The 19,720-nt window shown below is 30.3% G+C and overlaps 1 protein-coding gene across 2 annotated transcripts; it reads left to right on the top strand.

Annotated features, from left to right (window-relative positions):
• The first annotated feature begins 14,371 nt into the window (after positions 1 to 14,371).
• On the top strand, positions 14,372 to 15,886 carry LOC111398501. 2 transcript variants are annotated; one of them, XM_023025438.1, is made up of 3 exons: positions 14,372 to 14,503; positions 15,213 to 15,547; positions 15,658 to 15,886. In XM_023025438.1, coding segments are annotated over exons 1-3 (474 nt in total). In that variant the 5' UTR covers positions 14,372 to 14,502; the 3' UTR covers positions 15,796 to 15,886. The 2 variants fall into 2 exon arrangements, with proteins under 2 accessions (XP_022881206.1, XP_022881205.1); XM_023025437.1 differs by lacking the exon at positions 14,372 to 14,503 and adding an exon at positions 14,652 to 14,673.
• Positions 15,887 to 19,720: the final 3,834 nt, after the last annotated feature.

Raw genomic sequence — 19,720 nt, 5'->3', positions numbered from 1 at the left:
AGAATTTGATTTGAATTTCGTTACATTTGAATTGCATTTTTCATTTACCTTTCTAGTTTAATTTTGATTTTTGTTCCTATAATCTGAAAGTACTCATCAGCTCAGCATTTTGTAAAGAAATATGTAAATAAATCTATACAAGTAGCTTTATTCCACGAATATATCATGTCAATCAAATCGTGAAGTAGTGATTGGTCTTAATTTCGGATTTCAAGTCCCACTTAAAACTTAGATCAAAATGACTCGCTTAAAACCATTTTCCAGCATAATATTGGTGCCCTGGATTGAAATTGCATTTAGGAAATTTGAATTATGAAATTGAAACTGATAGTATATTTTTGAGAGTATATGTGTGTGTGAGAGAGAGATTTTAAAAAAAATTAATACAAAGGAACCTAGAATAATACTCTTGATGATACAAGTTGCTAATTTGCAATCTGGGGTCCTTCCCTTTTCTTTATAACTTGTGAAGATTGAGTACTTTATAAGAAAAGAATTTATAATTTATTTTGCGAGATTTCCTTATATTTGATTTTCTTACCTTTGTGACTTTGTTAGTTAGTTAATTTTTCTTATCTACTAGAACTTCAATTTATTTATTATTTCTTTGACTTTCTTAAGAATTTGTTTCAATTGTTTATTAGAACAGTCTATTATTTGTATTATCTTCTAATAAACTAATGGGAACTATACATAACTTATACACATAAGAATCATATTTCAAAATAAACAAACATTTCAAATTACTTCAAAATTCGGGCGTTAATTCCAATTATATATATATATATATATATATCCCCACCTTTCCCTGCCACACGCCCACCCCGATCTCACCCCACTTGTAAAAACATTTCAAAACTTGAAAACCCTTTCTGGAGTCCCATCCCACACACCCCTACCCTACCCCATCTCCACCCAACTCCCACTTCCATCCTACTCTTACGTCCTAAAAAATTTCCAAAAATTAAAAACTAAAAATCACACCCTACCATATGGAACCACCTATCCCACCCCCACCTTCACCTCTCAAAAAAATTTCAAAAATTAAAAATTGGAGATTGCATCCCTCTTCACGGAACCATTATGCCCTATCCCACCACACCCCATCATACCCATCCAGAAAATTTCCAAGTCATTATATATAATCAAGTCACTGACATGTGTTATCCATGACTAATTGTGACCAAGTTCGTATTTAATTTGACCAATTGTAATCAAATTTGTATTCAGTATGACTATCTGTGACCAAGTCAGTATTAACTGTGACGATATGTGATCAAGTCATAATCGATCACAATCAACACAGAGTTGGTCACGTCATTCATAATAAACACACATTTGACCACAAAGAATCACCACAAAAAAAATCTTCACACGCCGCAAACCAGTACCACAATCCACCACTAGTCACCACCACCTTCATCTCCAACTTTACTACATTCATTGACATGTGTTATCTATGATTAATTGTGACCAACTTTATCTTCATTGTGATTATCTATGATCATATTAGTCTAATTTGTAACTGTATGTAACCAAGTCACATACAGCCCTTGTTTGAACCCCATTTTGGGGAAAATACATTTTTGAACAGTGTATTGATGGGAAATATGTAATTAAAAAGGAATAAAAAGTTTTAGATTTGCGTATAAATTATTTTATTGAAACATGTGTGGCTAAAATGATTTCAAAAAGAAAATGTTTTTTTTTTCCAAAGAATGGAGCCTAAACAAGGGCATGGTCATAGTTAACATAGATCTGATCACAGACAGTGACGATGAAGATAAATTTGGTCACACATAATATTTGTTGTTGCCGCCATCACTCCCAACAACTTTAAGAACCAAAAGCTTACAACCTCACGACAACCACATGAACCACTGGCAACAAATCTATCACTGCCCACACCACCATCAACGAACCACATATCGAAAAAGCAACACCATCATTCGCAAAACACCAACAATGATCCCAAAACTTCGGCTAAACAACAGATCTGATGAAAAAAATCACTCATCAATGATCCACCCCATAGCACAAACCAAAAAAGGTGGATTTCACTATTTGCAATAGCAGTAAGTCACCACTATCGCACCATCCCATAGCCACGCCGGCACAATGCTGTTAAAGGTAAGAGTGTCATCACCTGCACCACCCACACACATCAACTGTGTAACGTTCATCTGTGCTGCCCAGCACCATCCCATAGCTTCATACCCTCGCGTGTGACGAGATCGCCATCGCGCTATGCCTACGCCGTCACACTCACGTGACTGAGCAAAAATCATTCGTGCTATGCAGCCACCTCCTCCATAGCCTCTCATTGCACAGCATCACCTTTATAATATCTCATCATCATTGGGGTAAATAGCTCTGATTGGGACTAATTCTTTGGAAAATACAGCGATACTGGACTACCACACGGAAATTTCAGTTTCACTGACGAATGATAGCCTTTGGCAGTTCATGGTCGCCAGCTCAATCGTTGGTATGTGCATAAGAGAGACAAAAGAGAATAAGTTGGGTGAGAAAATACTTTTAGGGGTTTGAAATGAATAGGGTGCGTGGTGGGTACATAAATTAGTTTTAATTAAGTTTTAATTAATTAGAATTATGAAAATCTAATTACCACCTGATTTTTGAAATAAAATTTAATGCCCATATTTTTTGAAAATTAATTTTGAAATGTAGGGTTTTGGGGTTATTTTTAATAAATTAATTTACAAGTACACATGAAAAATGTTTCAATATTTAAGGTAATGGTTATAGGCGTGGAACCCAATATTAACACTTTAGTTGGAAAAGTTAACACTCATATTGAGTTATTTCTAGTGAATTCTTGTTTAATCAATTTGTGCTCTTGGAAATAGAATTGTTTCTAATTAAAGTGGTGGAGCCACCTTAAGTCCACGGTAGGCATCCACCTGCACTGAACTTTTGGCTCAGGCGAATGTTTTTAAAATTTTTTGTATAGAAGGCTTATGCAAAAAATTTACGTAGACCAAAAACTTTTAAATTCTAATCCTAACTAGTGAAACTCAAGTCTTTTAAGTTCTTTTGAAGTTGAACCACATACCCTAGCTTAAATTATGATCCCAATTCCCTCCGATTAACCAACCCTATACTCTTCCTGTTCTCCATTGACGAACTCCAAATTTGGCATTTTGGTAAAATTTATGCGTGATCTCAACTTTCAATTTAAGAAAAGAACTACAATAAAATCAAATTAGGAAATGACAATTTTAATTGAAGTATTTCATAGTTATTAGAATATAAAAGATATTAAGCAGTTCTAGAATTATTCAATGCATCGAAGGAAAAGAATCCATGTAATCTAACAATAAACATAAATCATTAAACTAATTCTTGAGTTGTGTTTGCTGTTGTGGAATAGAACAAATTTAAGGGAGTAGTGACCACTACTGGACTTCTTTACTAAGCATCAGTTTCCTGCCCATCTTTCTCAAGTTTGTTGACCCACTTCAACAGCACCTTCTATATGCCATAAAAGCATCGCACGTCATTTAAGTTTCTAATCATTGGTGTTGTTTCATCCTCGCTATATATTTGAAAGATGTGTATTTTATAAAATGAATTAGTAATATTTCATACTCAAATCAGTTTAGCTTTAAAAAAAATCTAGATAAGAAAAAGACAATACCAACGCAAAAACAGCACAAATAGTCATTATTACGTAAAACCCAAAGAGATGGTTATTTGTCTTATAGCTAGATGCTACAGGTCTTACGAAAGCTAGTGCCATTACTAGGATAATACAGATGGATTGCCTCGAACCTCATTTCTTATGTAACATATTATGAATGCCATATGAAATGCAAAGAGAGTTTGATGTGTCTCATCACTTTTGCCATCCAACACCAATATTTAATGGAGAAAAACGTCAAACACTTTCACAAATATCTTGTATTTACTTATCTTCCCAAGTACTCTAACCAGACTTGAATGAAAGATGAAAAATAGGCAGTTGAATGGAAACAAGGTATATACAATCACCTCAAACTCGATCATCATTGTTATATCAGTCGTTTCAATCAATTCCCATTTCACATGTGTGACATGGAATGCCCAAAAACTAGGCGAAGCATGGACCCCAGCTGGTGAGGTGTTTACACGCACCACACCATGAGTGACAATGTCACTATCATTATTATCAGCCGAGGCACGTCCGTAAGGAAATAAATTTACATCAACACAAAATGTATATTTGCCAGTCAATTTAAATAACACTTATCCCTTGCTTTCAAAGTGTGCATCTCAAATTTTCAAATTTTTTTTTTTTTTTTTTTTTTTTTTTTTTTATCAAAACAATAATCATTTATAACATTGCATTCTTATGCAGCCCATTTGGCTAAACTTTACCCTTTCGACTATGAATCAGATTATGATATGATGAGAAGAACATAGATATTAATTCTGCTTAAGAATTAAAAGAAAAGCAGAAACACAAATTGATGTACAATATATTTGATTTTAACCATTTTTATCCTAATATTCCTTTAGGAAAAGCTTGTCCTATTTAATGATATAAGTGAAGTGTACAAATGAGGTTTCTGGGACCTTTTATAATATCTTATCCCTTAAATGGATGATAGAGATTGATCCAGTTTTATTGTTCATATTTTTTGTTTAGATTATTATTATTATTTTTTTAGATATGTTTAAAAAATGTTTCTCTATATTTCTAAAGTCTTCCGCAAATCTCTTCAAAATTTTATCAAATGTATGAAGAAATTAGGGTTTATTATGCAATTTCAAACTTGAAATAAGGTTACGAAAAGGTTGTATAGGTCACATGATCACGACATAACATAACATAACATAACATAGTTATTCTTCTGTATTCTTAAATCACGAATCTTGAATTTCCAATTTCTCAAAAATTCCTTTTTTAATTTTTTAACTTACATCAATCGAAATGTATCAAGAATAAATGTCAATTTGTTGCTGAATCGCCTACATGACAAACTATTCAAATTTGAGATAACTTTTATAATTATCGATAATTACCAACTCGACTTTCAATCAACCAAATTTACTCGAAGATTCAATTTAACTGACGGATTTTTTGGACATGGGCGATATATTTTCCATTTTTCTTTTCATTTTTTAGTGGCTTGGTTGGTGGTGCATGTTTGTAAACACGATCTCTTGTGCTATAAGTTACTTGGCTTTATTATGATAATAAATCAAAATAAATTCGTTTCTAATTGAATTATTATATTCTTGTAGTTAGAAAGATTGGTTGACAAAATGTTCACAAGAAATTGTTCAAATAAATTAATGTAAAATTATCAATCCAAGTAAAACCGAATTAAAGGATGCATAAATATTAGACACAACCCAATTAGGCAGTTATCCATCATCAATTATTAATTAATTAAATCATACTTAATTACTTATCCTTATGATAATTGTGAATGCAAAACCAGTGGCACCAGGATGGCACCATGACCCATTGTGGGTCCGCCAGTGTGCAAAACCTCAAATTGGTCGAAGTGTTGAATAGCTGCTGCTAAACCATATTCATGAGTCGTCCATTACAATTGAGTAGGTAATTAAATATAGATTTTAATTCAAACGTATATCATTTATTTTTCCTTCTACTAACAATTTTCTCGAAAATCTACTTAGTTTTCAAGTCAGTTTATCCATTTTTTTTCTTTTTTGATAATTATTTGCAATATTTTATGGTTTGTTGTATTGTTTTGTTCTAATTTGTGTCGAGCTACCTTAAATTTTTAGTAGAATAGCATTTTTTTTTATTTGCATCTCAATTTCCTAGTTCACTCAACTTAGCCCTAGTTTGAGCCCCATTTTTATGCAAAATGTATTTTGGAATCGTATTTTTTTGGAGAATGTATGATTAAAAAATAAAGAAAAAATCAATTTACATGTAAAGTTATTTTCTTGAAAAATGCGTTGCTGACAATGAGTTTTTAAAAAAAAATGAATTTTTGATAAAAATGTGGCTCAAACAAGGGCATATTATTTATTTGAACATAGTTGCTAGATTTTATTGTTAATGGTCAGAATAATTTGGTAGATTACTTAAATTGTTGGGTGAATATTTGACCAATAAGCCTTTCGACATACTATTTTGGTGGCAATTTGATGCAAATAAGTACAAGATTGTCCCTCAAATTGCTAAAAATGTGTTAGTTATTTAAATACCCCAAATTGCTTCCGAGACTACATTTCCTACTAGTTGTCAAATTCTTTAGTCTATATGAGTTTATTGAGTGCAAAGATTATTGAAATGATGATTTGTACTAAAATTGATGGCATATTAAAAAGAAATCTATGGTGATTCATCAATATTTGAAATTCAATGATTCAAGAAAAAATTTAGAATGTAGTATAATGGTTGATCTTTCTATTTAATTTTTTATTAATTGCATTATATATTTTTCAGTTATAATTAATAAACATATTTTGCAATATTCGTATCTTTATGCAAAGAATGAATCATATATTATATCTGGAGATGTTGCTCTAATTCATATCTACTAAGAAGTTAGAATTAAATTATTTCTTTCATGTTGTAGTATTGTAATGATTAGAAGACTAAAACTTTTATTTGTAATATTTGTAATGATACTAATATTTATGTTTTAACGAAAATGTGGTTTGGTTCAAAAATTGAATTGATTTGGTTTGATTTGAAAAAATAAATTTCGAATCGCTAGTTTAGTTTGAAAATTTATCATAAATTACCCAAATTGAGCCCTGTTTGATGGAAATTATTTGGTTAAAACAACATTTTGAATAGTGATTTATAGATGAATGTGTAGTTAAAAAGTAAGAAAAATTTTGAATTTATGTACATAATATTTTATTATGTGAATGTGTGATAGAAAATAAGTATGTAGAAAAAAGTGTTTAAAAATAATGATTGTCAAATAGGGATCGAATCATGTTTATCCGTGTGATGGAGAAATACTTTGGTGGGATGGTCGCATCTTCCTATTTAGCCTCTCCTTATTGGGTGAAGGTGGACCACCTGATGAGGTGATGACTCTATATTCAACAGTTGTGTCATGTAGGACGGTGCTACCAAAGTATTTCTCCTAGTAATGAGTTCAAATGATTAATAATTTGGCAAATTGCTAAAAAAACAAATAATGGAATTAGATTTTATGCAAATCAACTAAATGTCAGCACTAAAATTCATGAGTAATGTCATTTGTACAATGATTTTTGACAATATTGTTGACAATGTTGTATGTATCAAAAAAGTATTGGTTTGAAAGATAAATTATTTTTTAAATTATCAAACGATAACATGCCATGACGGGTTTTGCCATTTGTACATCAAAATTGACACATCAATGTACAGCCCCCTCATAAAAAGAGGGGCTAGCATCCAATAAAAAAAGGCAATCCTATTGGGAGGGGGTAATTCCGATGCGCACATAGTAAAATCTCTTTCCCAATGGCAATGATAATTATGATATGTCTGTAATTGACAAGTCCTGGCCAGATTATCTGATAAATTGGTAACTTTCCAGCTTGTTAGTGAGTTGGCAACATTCTAGTAGGACACATGTCTCACATTTATTATTGAGAAATGCTACATGTATATAATTGTTTACATAATGATATCTATAATTACATATGACACTGAATTCAACATTTAATTCAAATTTTACACTTTCATATCAATAACCGGATGATTGTGCTAATTAGTATCGACTAAGTTAGAATGAAATTGTTTTTATCATATCATATTATAATGATGAGTGATATTATACGTGCATCAGGGTGTCCATACTGATATCCAACTTATTCGAAGTGGGCCCCTCCATATAAAAGAGGTAGACATCGATATAGATACCGTATTATGTGCAAGTAGCATATCACTATAATGATTAGAAGTGTATAATTTTTATTTTAATATTTGTAATGACACTATTATTTATGTTTTAACAAAAAATGTGATTTGATTTGATTTAGAAATTGAACTGATTTGATTTGACTTGAAAATATTTAAATCATTTACGATAATTTAGTTTTAAAACTTATCACAAATCACTCCAATTGAATCGTATTCATATGTAATGAGTTCACTTTTTTTTTTTTTTTTTGCTCATCCTTTGTAATGAGTTCACATTAATTATTTGGCAAGCAATAGCTAAAAGCGTAGAATGGAATTTGATTTTATTCAAGTCAACGAACCGCTGGGACTTAAATTTTTCCCATATAAATCTTTAAGGCCATATTGTAGCACTTTCCCAATGGATATGACTGTGAATAACAAGTCTTGGCCGGAATATCAGATAAATTGGAACTGTTAGTGTGTTGGCAACGTTCTAGTGGGACACGAGTCTCATATTTATTGTTACTACTTTGTGTGTAAACTTCACCGTATTGGGACCTGCCCTACAAAAACGTATAGAACCTCGCTCTAGGACTTCACCTACTTGATTTTATGCAGATGAAGAAATCAAATATTGTTATATTATTTACTTTGTACGTTGCCATGAATTCCTTAGCTAACAGATAACTTCAAAAATATGGAATATACTACTTGTATATAAAAATAGTATGTAAGGAATTACATAAATTGATGTAGAGGAAAAAAAATGGATGAAAAAGTTAATTATATTTTAAACTAACAAATGATAGAGTAACTTGTGGTATTATGTAAAACTTGATATACATGTAACAAAATTCCAAAATTATTAGCAAGTAAAAACTTAGCCCCTTTTTGAACCCCTCTTTATTGTGAAAATTAGTGATTTTTATCGATTATACTACATGTACGTTCTATTGATATCAAGTTTGTCAATGTTGTGAGGAGACAATTTTTTGTACATTGATTTTATGAATATTTTAAACAATTAATGACATATATTTTGAAGACACTTGAAGTGTCAAACTTAATACACACCAAGTGTGTACAACTAGTTTAATTCGAATTGTAAAATTTATTAATTAAAAAGTAATGAATTATCGATTGTACTACATGTACGTTCTATTGATATCAAGTTTGTCAATGTTGTGAGGAGACAATTTTTTGTACATTGATTTTATGAGTATTTTAAACAATTAATGACATATATTTTGAAGACACTTGAAGTGTCAAACTTAATACACACCAAGTGTGTACAACTAGTTTAATTCGAATTGTAAAATTTATTAATTAAAAAGTAATGAATATTTTTTTGTTTACGTATAAAATTATTTTATTTGAATGAGTAAATTTTAAAAAAATGAAACTCAAACAAAAGCTGAGTGTACAATGATCAAATCACTCGTAAGCTATCTACATTAAATAATTAATATAATCCGTGTATATGTATATCCATATTCATTTATCACCATGCATCTGATCGGATTAAATACACAAGAAAGTACTCTTGATGGAACAACAAAGCATCCCAATTTCTTCATTTTATAATAAAATAATGTACATACAGATGCAGATGCAAGAGATAAATTGGAGTTTTTGCTACACGAAATGACATTTTATAATAAAATAAACTTAATTGTATTTTTAATTTTTTATTAATTATTTCTTGATCTGTGTCATTATTGAAAATGGATATATTCATAATTTTTATGTTGATTCAAAAAATAATATTCTATTTTTATGAGAATATTAATGATAGATAAACATATATTTGTGTAAAAGATTATATTTTTACAATTCGCTCAAATAAGAATTGTACTTTACGAAATTCCTCTATTTCTAATCATGATATCTATCATCATCTCTATTCCATTTATAAAAGTTTGTTTCCTACATAAAAGCATTTCTCTAAAAANTCTATTTCTAATCATGATATCTATCATCATCTCTATTCCATTTATAAAAGTTTGTTTCCTACATAAAAGCATTTCTCTAAAAAAAATATATATATATAATAAATAATTTATGAATAATTAAATTTTATTTTCTACATCACGTTAAAAATACATTCAGATAATTTTGAGACCTGCGCAAGTAAAGAATGTTTCAAGCAAACTTGGTAAGACAATGTTTATAAATTATTTATATTTGTAATAATTTTACAAGTATTCAGTGCAATCCTAACAGAAATTCAACTTCTCCTTATTTGAGTTTTATAGCTTTATATTGAAATAATTTTTAATTCAACGTTCCTTCGTTAACTATCGTATAGTATTAATCAGTAATCTAGAAATGCAAAATCCACAGATAATCCTATACTCCCATTAAAATCTTTAATGTATAGCATTTATAAAAGCCTCGAATCTCGATATTGGATAACTAATTTTGGATGAAAATGCTGTCACTAATATTTTATAATTTCTAATTCATCTTTCAAGAAATTAATATATACGACTTTTTTTATTTTTTATTTTTAAGAATGAGACTCTTTAAACATATGACTGATTAATTTAAACAACGCCTCTTAGTTGAGCTTTAGCTGAAAAACCATTTTCTTTAAAAAATATAATGACTGGGCTTTCTATTTAATGGTAATTATGAAGAGAAATTGGGGGGAAATGATTAATATTTTGGTTAACTGTTAAGAACAAAGATTGGAATTTGATTTTATATAAGTCAACTAACTGTTAGGATTATTTATTTCCAAATAAAGCTTCAAAATAATTTTTGAGACCATATTTTGAATTACATTTGCAAATATTAACTTGTATCGAAAATAATGATTCTTTTATTTATCCTTTTTTTTTTCTTTTCTTATCTAATTTACAAAATACGATGTTAATGAGTCAAAAGTACTTCTGACAATTTGGCTTTTCATTAAATTGTTTTCGTCCGGTCATCTAAAAATTTATGATGTATTCTTAGCCCTTGTTTGAGCCACATTATTTCCTCATAATACATTTTTGAATAGTGTATTGATGAAAAATGTGTGGTTAAAAAATAAAGAAAAGCTTTAGATTTGCGTGTAATATTATTTTATTGAAGAATGTGCAGTTGAAATGATGTCAAATAACTGTTTAAAAACATATTTTTTTGAAAAAATATGACTCAAGTATGGCCTTAAACAATTTTCATCATTAAGGACAAGTTGTACAATTATATTGAAAAGTTAAAAATTAATTAAGGGCAACTTGTACAAATATATTGAAAAGTTAAAAATTAACTTGCCTATTTAATAAAATGGAGATAAACTTATAATTCAAATAATAATTTCGGAATCTCAGTGAAAGAATTTGAAAACTTGCACTTGGTCTTATTTTATTTTGGTTGGAAACTTGGAACATCGAGGAATTGATCAAATTAGTAGTTTACAAACTTGCACTTGGTCCTATTTATTTTGGTTGGAAACTTGGAACATTGAGGAATTGATCAAATTAGTTGTTTGTAATCACTATGGCAAAAGGTTCATAATGTATATAGTGGAGTCAAAATGGATTGAACGTCTTAGATGACTTACATTAATAAAACACTTTATCAAAACTCATCTTGCTTGATTTGAATTCAGTCACTGGTTGACCCAACTTTAACCACCTTTATGTATAGGTATGTTAGGTTTGAATCGTCAGCATGTACAAACTATTTGTGATTGGGAAAATTTTCTGATAATTAGGAAATGGAAAGCACTAATATTTTCATATGTTTATCTATTTTTTCTTCAGTAGTAATCGGCTTTTCTATACCAAATTTCCAATCCAAAGATTCGCTGACGCATTTTTGGACGTAAGCCATGGAGTGTCGTTTATTTTTTTATTTATATATTAAATTCCATTTTACTTCAGTGATTAATCATGAATAATTAGTTAAACTAGAAAAAAAAATGCAATTCGTTTTGAATTAATTAATTAATTTTCTTCAAGAATTTTTAATATAGTCTACAATTCTACATGCTTCATTCTTTCCTTAATTTTCCTTGGAGAAAAGGAATGTCCAAGTTGATGATATTCAAGAAATATATCGATTTGAGTATGATCAGTGATAACGATTTTATCCAAAAATCATTTGTTTATTTTCAAAGTGATAGAGAAATTCTACGAGGATTAATAGCATGGATGTTAATGAGTTCATTAATTATCTAATTGTGCGTAATCGAGCCTTCAATTTTGATTTTACGCGTATGGCTTACAATACATTATTGAGATATTTTGTCGTCGCTATTTTAAAAAAGCAAGGAGCTCTCGCTTGTTTTATGAGGTGTAGAATGGTTATGAGAATTATGATATCAAGTTTTATCCTAACGTGCCCTTAGCTAGATTATCAACTAAAATTGTACCACTTTTCAAATCTAGAGCATAGTGATCAACGATGTAAAGAATGGCATGTAAGCTATTTTCATTAAGCATTAATATAATTCCATGTTACACATGATTGAATTAGATATACGAGAACGTATTTTTAAAGGTTGAACCCCTACTTTGAGGACTCCCACCGTCCCATTCTCAAGAGCTTTGTAAATGAGATAAATCGCGGGATGTGTTCCAATAGACCGAGGAACAAGAGCTGCGTGTATACTGCGCCTACAAATTTCATGTCTCAGGAATCAGACCCCCATATTGCGGCTGCGAGCAAGGCATGAGATAACCTCATTCTTGTCCTTTGCACCACTGAGTTATGTCACGAGGGGCTACGAGAACGTATTTTTGATTGTACAACAAAGCATCCCAGATTTGTCATATTGTAATAAAATATTGTACATGCAGATTCAGATGCAGCTGATGAAATATCGTGTCATTCATTCGACGGTTGGATTACAAATTTAATTAGTCTCACTATTATTAATATGATGATTATATTACCACCTCAATCAGTGTTTAGTATTTGATATTTTTCTTATTTATTTAAATAACCATGAGTAAAATGATATAACTATCCTATCTATTATTTGCTTATTTGGTTATTCATTCCATTACCATCATCCAAACACTACAAAAAGATATATAATTCTTATTTAAAGATACAAATGCAAATTTCATAAAATCAAGTGATTCAAAAATCCATAGAATTGTGGTGGTTATATGACCACCCCCCATTAAGTGTTTTACCTTGATTTAGTAGAAAATAGTGAATTTCCTAACCCAATTCCAAAACCGCCAAATATCTCAACTCATCATCTTTCAAGATGTTGGATGACTCGTTGTCTACTATAAGTTTCAACAATCTTTGGCATGGAGAATGCACTTTGCACGTGTGTCCAAAAACCCAATTTTCTTCAAAGTCGACTATAGTAGTATGGAGTTCATCGCAATTGCCATTATTTTGGTTACTATAAGAGTGTGTTTGATTGACATGGAAAATATTACCTAGAAAAGAAAATATTTTCTATCTTTTGTGGAAAATAAAAACCACCTCTACCCAAGGAAAATTAGGCATATTTTCAAAAGTTGAAAAATGTTTTCCATAGAAAAAAATAACAATCAAACACTCCAAGTGAAAATTTGGATGGAAAACTGATATTTTCTATGAAAAATAAATGTAATCAAACACACCCTAAAAGTATTAACATTTTAACATTGTCAGCCACCTCTTGGATGAAAACAAATTAACCATTATGACACAATTTATGTTTTATTTATTAATTTATCTACTTCATAAATAAGTTTGAGGCCCCTCAAATATTCAGACGAGGAAGACTGTGCGTCTCTGGTCATTAAAAAAAAAAAAAAAAAAGTACCATAACGAAATGTGGTGTATATCTTTGGTTATTAATTGAATGAGTCTTTAGTTATTATTGTATTAGGACTATAATTATAAATTTATTGTGGTGTATACGTTGAATATATGTTATGATTGTGATGTGATTATAATGTGATGTATCAAGTAAAATGTGTGATGCTAAAATAATTACCTTTACTAATATTATAACGTGACTTTTTTTTTTATTGTCGAGATAAATTTAATTTATTTTTTATTTTTTTATCAATTATTTCTTGATTTGTTTCATTATGTAAATTAATTTATTTCTTTTTTAATTGATTGAGGAAATATTTTTTTTTTCTTTATTGTAACTGAGATAAAGATATGTGTAAAAGATGGTATGTTTTTCACAAAGATAATATGTTTTTCACTTCGTTCGAATAAGAGTGTACCCATACAAAATTCCTTTGTTTCTCATTATGATATATGTCATCGTCTCTACTCTATTTATTAATTCCCCTGTTCTACGTACTCGTTTCCTTAAAATTCAATAAATAATTTACGAATAATGAAACTTTATTAAAATTATTTATGGTTTAACCAAATGCTCCGTTTCTGGAAGATCCTATTAGATTTTATGCGGCCTTCGCGTGCTAAGTTCCTGTTAATTTAATTATTGATATATCTAAATATTTATTGGAGAAGTAATTTTCGTTAAGGACTCTATTTTGATCGTAAGTCTCATCATCTATAAAGCAAGGAGAGAGACACGATTTCCTCCATCCTTTTTTTTTTTTATCGTATATTCCTATTTCAGTTCTTCTCTACTGCATTACCATTACAGGAGGCTCGTCAAAATCGCCGGCAGATCATGCAATTCTCGTCGGCCACTGCCAGTTAGGTGACTATTCTCGGTGAGAAAAACCAATTTCCATCCAAGTGAGTTTCGTCTCTTTTCTCTTTTTTTCTAGGTATTCTTATTGTTTTTAATTTTTTCAGTAGTTTGGATTGCTTTTGTGGAGAAATAATTCGTTTGAAATTCGACATTCAAATTTTCAATTTTTTTTTTTAGCTCTATTGTGATCAACTTCAAAAAAATCAAATGGAATGTAAGTAATTATTCTTCACAGTTTTGAACCATTCCATTTTTATTTTTTTTGGGAGTTAAATTGACTTTTTTTTTTTTTTTTTGCCAGTGCTCTTTTGTCTTTAAATTCATAAATGTATCTCGGTAAATGTTCGTATGCGAAATCTTTATATTAATAAGGAATCCTCCTGCTTCTCCTGGCCACCTTCGCTTTCTAGGGTATGGTGTCTTTAGTAAAGGAGTTCTTCTGGTTCTCCTAGTCACCTGTTGCTCATGCAATTTGGATCCCTCATTTTGGTTCTAGCATGAACAGCACTGACCAAAGAGTCCCATTATCCAACAAGGTCCGGAAGGGGGAGTGGGCAGCATAAATTTCATTCATCTCCACAATCATTTATTTTTAAGAAAGTGGTCAATTAATGTGTGCGGATGCTTGTTCATTAGATTGATTAATTAGCCTAAACAATATGAAACAAATCTTAATTCAGTCTTGGTTTGTTTTATATGTTAAATAGGATTAGTATCTATTGTAGCTTACAAAAAGTACATAAAATTTGGCAGTGAAAGGATTGACAGGGAAAGTGAAAGCATGGATATTGGGTGTCCTCAAGAGTGACAGTCCACACTTGGATTTTTTCGTTGGTACTGATGCTGCGATACTAATGACTAGATTTGCTCTTCCACGTATGATCCCATCTAATGGTGCACATGCGCTCAGTGAAGATGAGGAGACCAAGCGAATGCTCATTTTATCTGGTTACGCTTGGATCACATTTTTGGTCTTCTCATTGGGTTTAAGGAGCATTAGACTCTGGTACTTTGGGGTTCCATTCTGGAACTTTTCCCGTTATTGGTACCGTGAGTTTCCATTCTGGAATTCTTCCACTTATCATGAGGTATTTAATTTTTACTCTCTTTTTAAACTAAGATAAGACTTGATTTCAACAATTGAAAGGAGCCTAACTTCTAGTCAATTTATAATTTGATCCTTGTCTTTGTTTATTAGGAAGGAACTCTCCCGGAAGAATTGGTTGCTCTCAAACATGGGACTCTGACGTTATTGAAGGATAGGGATAAAAAAGTCCTGGAAGAATTGGTTTCTCTCAAACATGGTGACTTTGTCTTCATTGAAGTATATGGATAAAAACAAAGTGATAATTGTGCATCTTAAGAGGCATATATGTATTGCTTATTTTGCTTGGTAGGGTTTTAGAAAAACTATATCTTAGATTGAACCGGTGATATCTTATTCCTTTTGGTTTAATTTTATGAGGTTGACATGGATGCAACTTTTACATAACTGCATGTCTTATTTCTGTCGTCGCAAGTTATTATATTTTTCTTGGAGCATCTTTCACTATCTTGATTCTTGAGGTAAAGACAACTTCAATAACGGAGTTGCAGTTGTTAGGCATAAACTCGATGCTTATTGCCTCCAAATACAAGGAAAGTTGGGCCCCTGAGGCTACGAATTGGTATGCATATCGGACAACCTTCACAATTGATCCAGTCTTGCATATGGAGAAATGCATACTTGTTGAATTGGACTGGAAATTGACAGTTCTCTTATGTTATATATTGTACAAGTCTGGATTTGCTTCACTCTCTTCCCAATTTACATGCATATGCAATTTTTGACAATTAAATTGTTGTGTTATGTCGCTTTACGGATTTCATTTGTCAGTTCTTTGGCTGCAGAAATAGTAAAGATATTTCAATTGTTCTCCGTTGTATGTCACATGTTTGATGCATAGTATAAGGTAAGACTGAACAGTATAATAAATAAACTTTTAACTTATGCGTAATGAAAACGCGTGCACACTTAAGATGAGGAATTGCATGATTAAAGGAGCAATTTGAACATTAGAGGCTCCCAAGATTAGGGATTGCATCAATACAGGTTGGCAAATCCCATGAACTCAAGTTTGATGGGGATTTTTTTAATAAAAGCTCAATTTATTTGGAGAAAGGTGAAGTTGAAGTCAAGTTTTTGCTTGAAGGCTACTTTATTGTTAAGTGATTGGCTGGCTTATGATTTCCACAATGAATGTTAATAAAGTCATAGTCTATTGAAGTTGGTTTGTTAGTGAGCTGCAAAATATTTGGACAACACAATAATCCTATTATTCTACGTCTCTTCTTTGTATTTTGGGTAGGTGGAGTGGGTGCGCCATGGCTGGCTTTCTATGGCAAGAATGTTAAGAGTCGAGGGACGGGGAGATTTATATATCCTTTCCAACTAAGGCTGAAAAAGATTGGAAAAATCAACTATTGACATTCATAATGTAAGATTTGCACTTTCTTTCCAAAAAAGGAAGTCGGATGAAGGGTAATCTTGATCTTTCTATTCTCATTTCTCAATTGTAACTAAATCCCCTATGGGATTGGGACGTAAAGCAAAAGGTACCACATCCAACTTCCAAGAAATCTCAGCATAAAGTTGTAACTGAATGAAAATCCAACAACCGGTGATAAGAATGTCGTCTCAATTAATATTCTTAATTAACTAAAAATCCCTGGAAGGTTGCTCATTATATATTAAAGAATAAAAATGATTTCGTTTTCACTATATAACCCAACACTTTGTTGGATTTTTCGTTTTAAATCAATAATCACTACTCATTACAGAGCAATAATTTCGATCAAATTAGCATATAGAACAGGGCTTTCTACTTTTATCCATATAGAACAAATGAAAAAATAAAGATTCATCAGAGGTGAAGATTTTCAAGAGAGAGAAAGTATCAAGTTACTGAACTAGGGTGCATGGAAAAAAAAAAAGTTTTAAGCCCCAAAGGTATAAAAATAAGTCAGCATTCCGTTGCCGGATCTTGAACCCGGGTCTCTCGGGTGAAAGCCTAGCTAGACTACAACGAAATTCGTCTGTTTTTCAATCATGATATCTATCATTATCTCTTTTTCATTTATCAATTTTCGTTTCCTAATTAAGCAGTTCTTTAAAAAATATATATAATAAATAATTTATGAATAATTAAATTTTATTTTCTACCACACGTTACAAATACATTCAGATCATTTTGAGACTTGTGCCAGTAAAGAATGTTTCAAGCAAACTTGGTAAGACAATGTTTATAAATTATTTATGTTTTTAGGACTCTTTTAAAATTGATTTTACTAGTATTCAATGCTATCCCAACAGAAATTCAAGTTCCCCTTATTTAAGTTTCATAGCATTATATTGGAATAAATTTTAATTCAACTTTGCTTTGTTAACTATCATATAGTTTTAATCAGTAATCCGCAAAATTCAAAATCCACAGATAATCCTATATTCCTATTAAAATCTTTAATCTATAGCCTTTATAAAAGTCTCGAATCTCAATGCCGGATAAATAATTTTGGATGAAAATTCTCTCACTAATATTTTTTTAATTTCTGATTCGTCCTTCAATAAATTAATACAACTTTTTTTTTTCTCCTCAAACATATGACTAATTAATTTAAACAACGCCTCTTCGTTGAGCTTTAACTGACAAAAAAAAAAAAAAAGTTTTTTTTTTTTTTTTTAAAATATAATGACTGGAATTTTTATTAAACCCTTTTTAATGGTCATTATAAAGAGAAATTTGTAAAAAATTAGTGTTGGGCAAAACTCTCAAATCGAACTAAATCAAATCAAGCTATTCTTTTTAAGCTAAATACCTGAATGGGTATCTGAATAAAGAACTGAATCTTCCTAATTTTGTTTAATTTATTTATTTTAAATAAGCCAAATTATTTTATTTTTTCTAAATAAATTTACTAACTGATTAATTTAGCTCAAACCCAAAAATATGATGTTCATATTTCTAATTTTCAGTTTAAGCCTAACTTAATCAAATTGACTTAAGTTTTACTCAAATTTGTTGGTCTACTGTAGTGCCATTTTCTACTGTTATGAAGAAATCGAATTAAAATTCGACAACGCTTCTATTAATTATTATGAGCTTGCTATCCCCCTCTTCTTGTGATTTTAAGAATCAAAACTATGAAAAACTCAACAAAGAGAGATACAAAAGACAAACAAGATTAGACTACGTTATTTTGTAAGAGTTAAAATTGAACATGTTATTAATAAAACTAATGTAACATTGTAAATATTAAAAAATTAATTGTAGTACAGAGCCTAGAACCGAACAGAATGAAAGCTAACTCGAACCCTATGGTTTCACTTATTAAATACTCGAAAATTTCGGATTTAAAAATGATTAATATATTGGTTAATTGCTAATAACAAAGAATGGAATTTGATTTCATGTAAGTCATTTAGCTGTTACGACTATTTTTACTCCCAAATAAAGCTTCAAAATAATCTTTGAGGCCATATTTTGAATTACATTCGCAAATATTAACTCGTATTGAGCAGAATGATAGTAAAAAAAATTTTAAACTTCTTTTATATATCCTTTGTCTTTTTCTTATTTCTACTTTCTTATCTAGTTTATAAAATACGATGGTAATAAGCCAAAAGTATTCCTGACAATTTGGCCATTCATTAAATGGTTATTGTCTGACCACCGGAAAATTTTATGAAGTATTTTTAAATAGTTTCATCATTAAGGACAAGTTGTACAATTATTGAAAAGTTAAAAATTAACTTGCCAAGTGGGCCAAACGGGGGCTTAATAAATTGGAGACTATCAACTTATAATTCAAATAATAAATTCGGAATCTTGGTGAAATAATTTGAAAACTTGCACTTGGTCTTATTTATTTTGGTTGGAAACTTGGAACATTGGGGAATTGATTAAATTATTAGTTTGTAAACTTACACTTGGACTTTTTTTTTTTTAGGTTGGAAACTCGGAACATCAAGGAATTGATTAAATTAGTAGTTTGTAAACTTACACTTTGACTTATTTATTTAGGAACATCAAGGAATTGATTAAATTAGTAGTTTGTAAACTTACACTTGGACTTATTTTTTTAGGTTGGAAACTTGGAACATTGAGGAATTGATCGAATTAGTAGTTAGTAATCACTATGGCAAAAGGTTCACAATGTATATAATGGAGTCAAAATGAATTGGACATCTGAGATGACTCATATTAATAAATACTTGATCAAAA

Source organism: Olea europaea, chromosome 8, assembly GCF_002742605.1.
Source record: "Olea europaea var. sylvestris chromosome 8, O_europaea_v1, whole genome shotgun sequence".
In the NCBI taxonomy this organism is placed as follows: Eukaryota; Viridiplantae; Streptophyta; class Magnoliopsida; order Lamiales; family Oleaceae; genus Olea; species Olea europaea.
The sequence above is the reverse complement of the archived record's forward strand: the minus strand, read 5'-3'. Positions and strand labels throughout refer to the sequence as shown.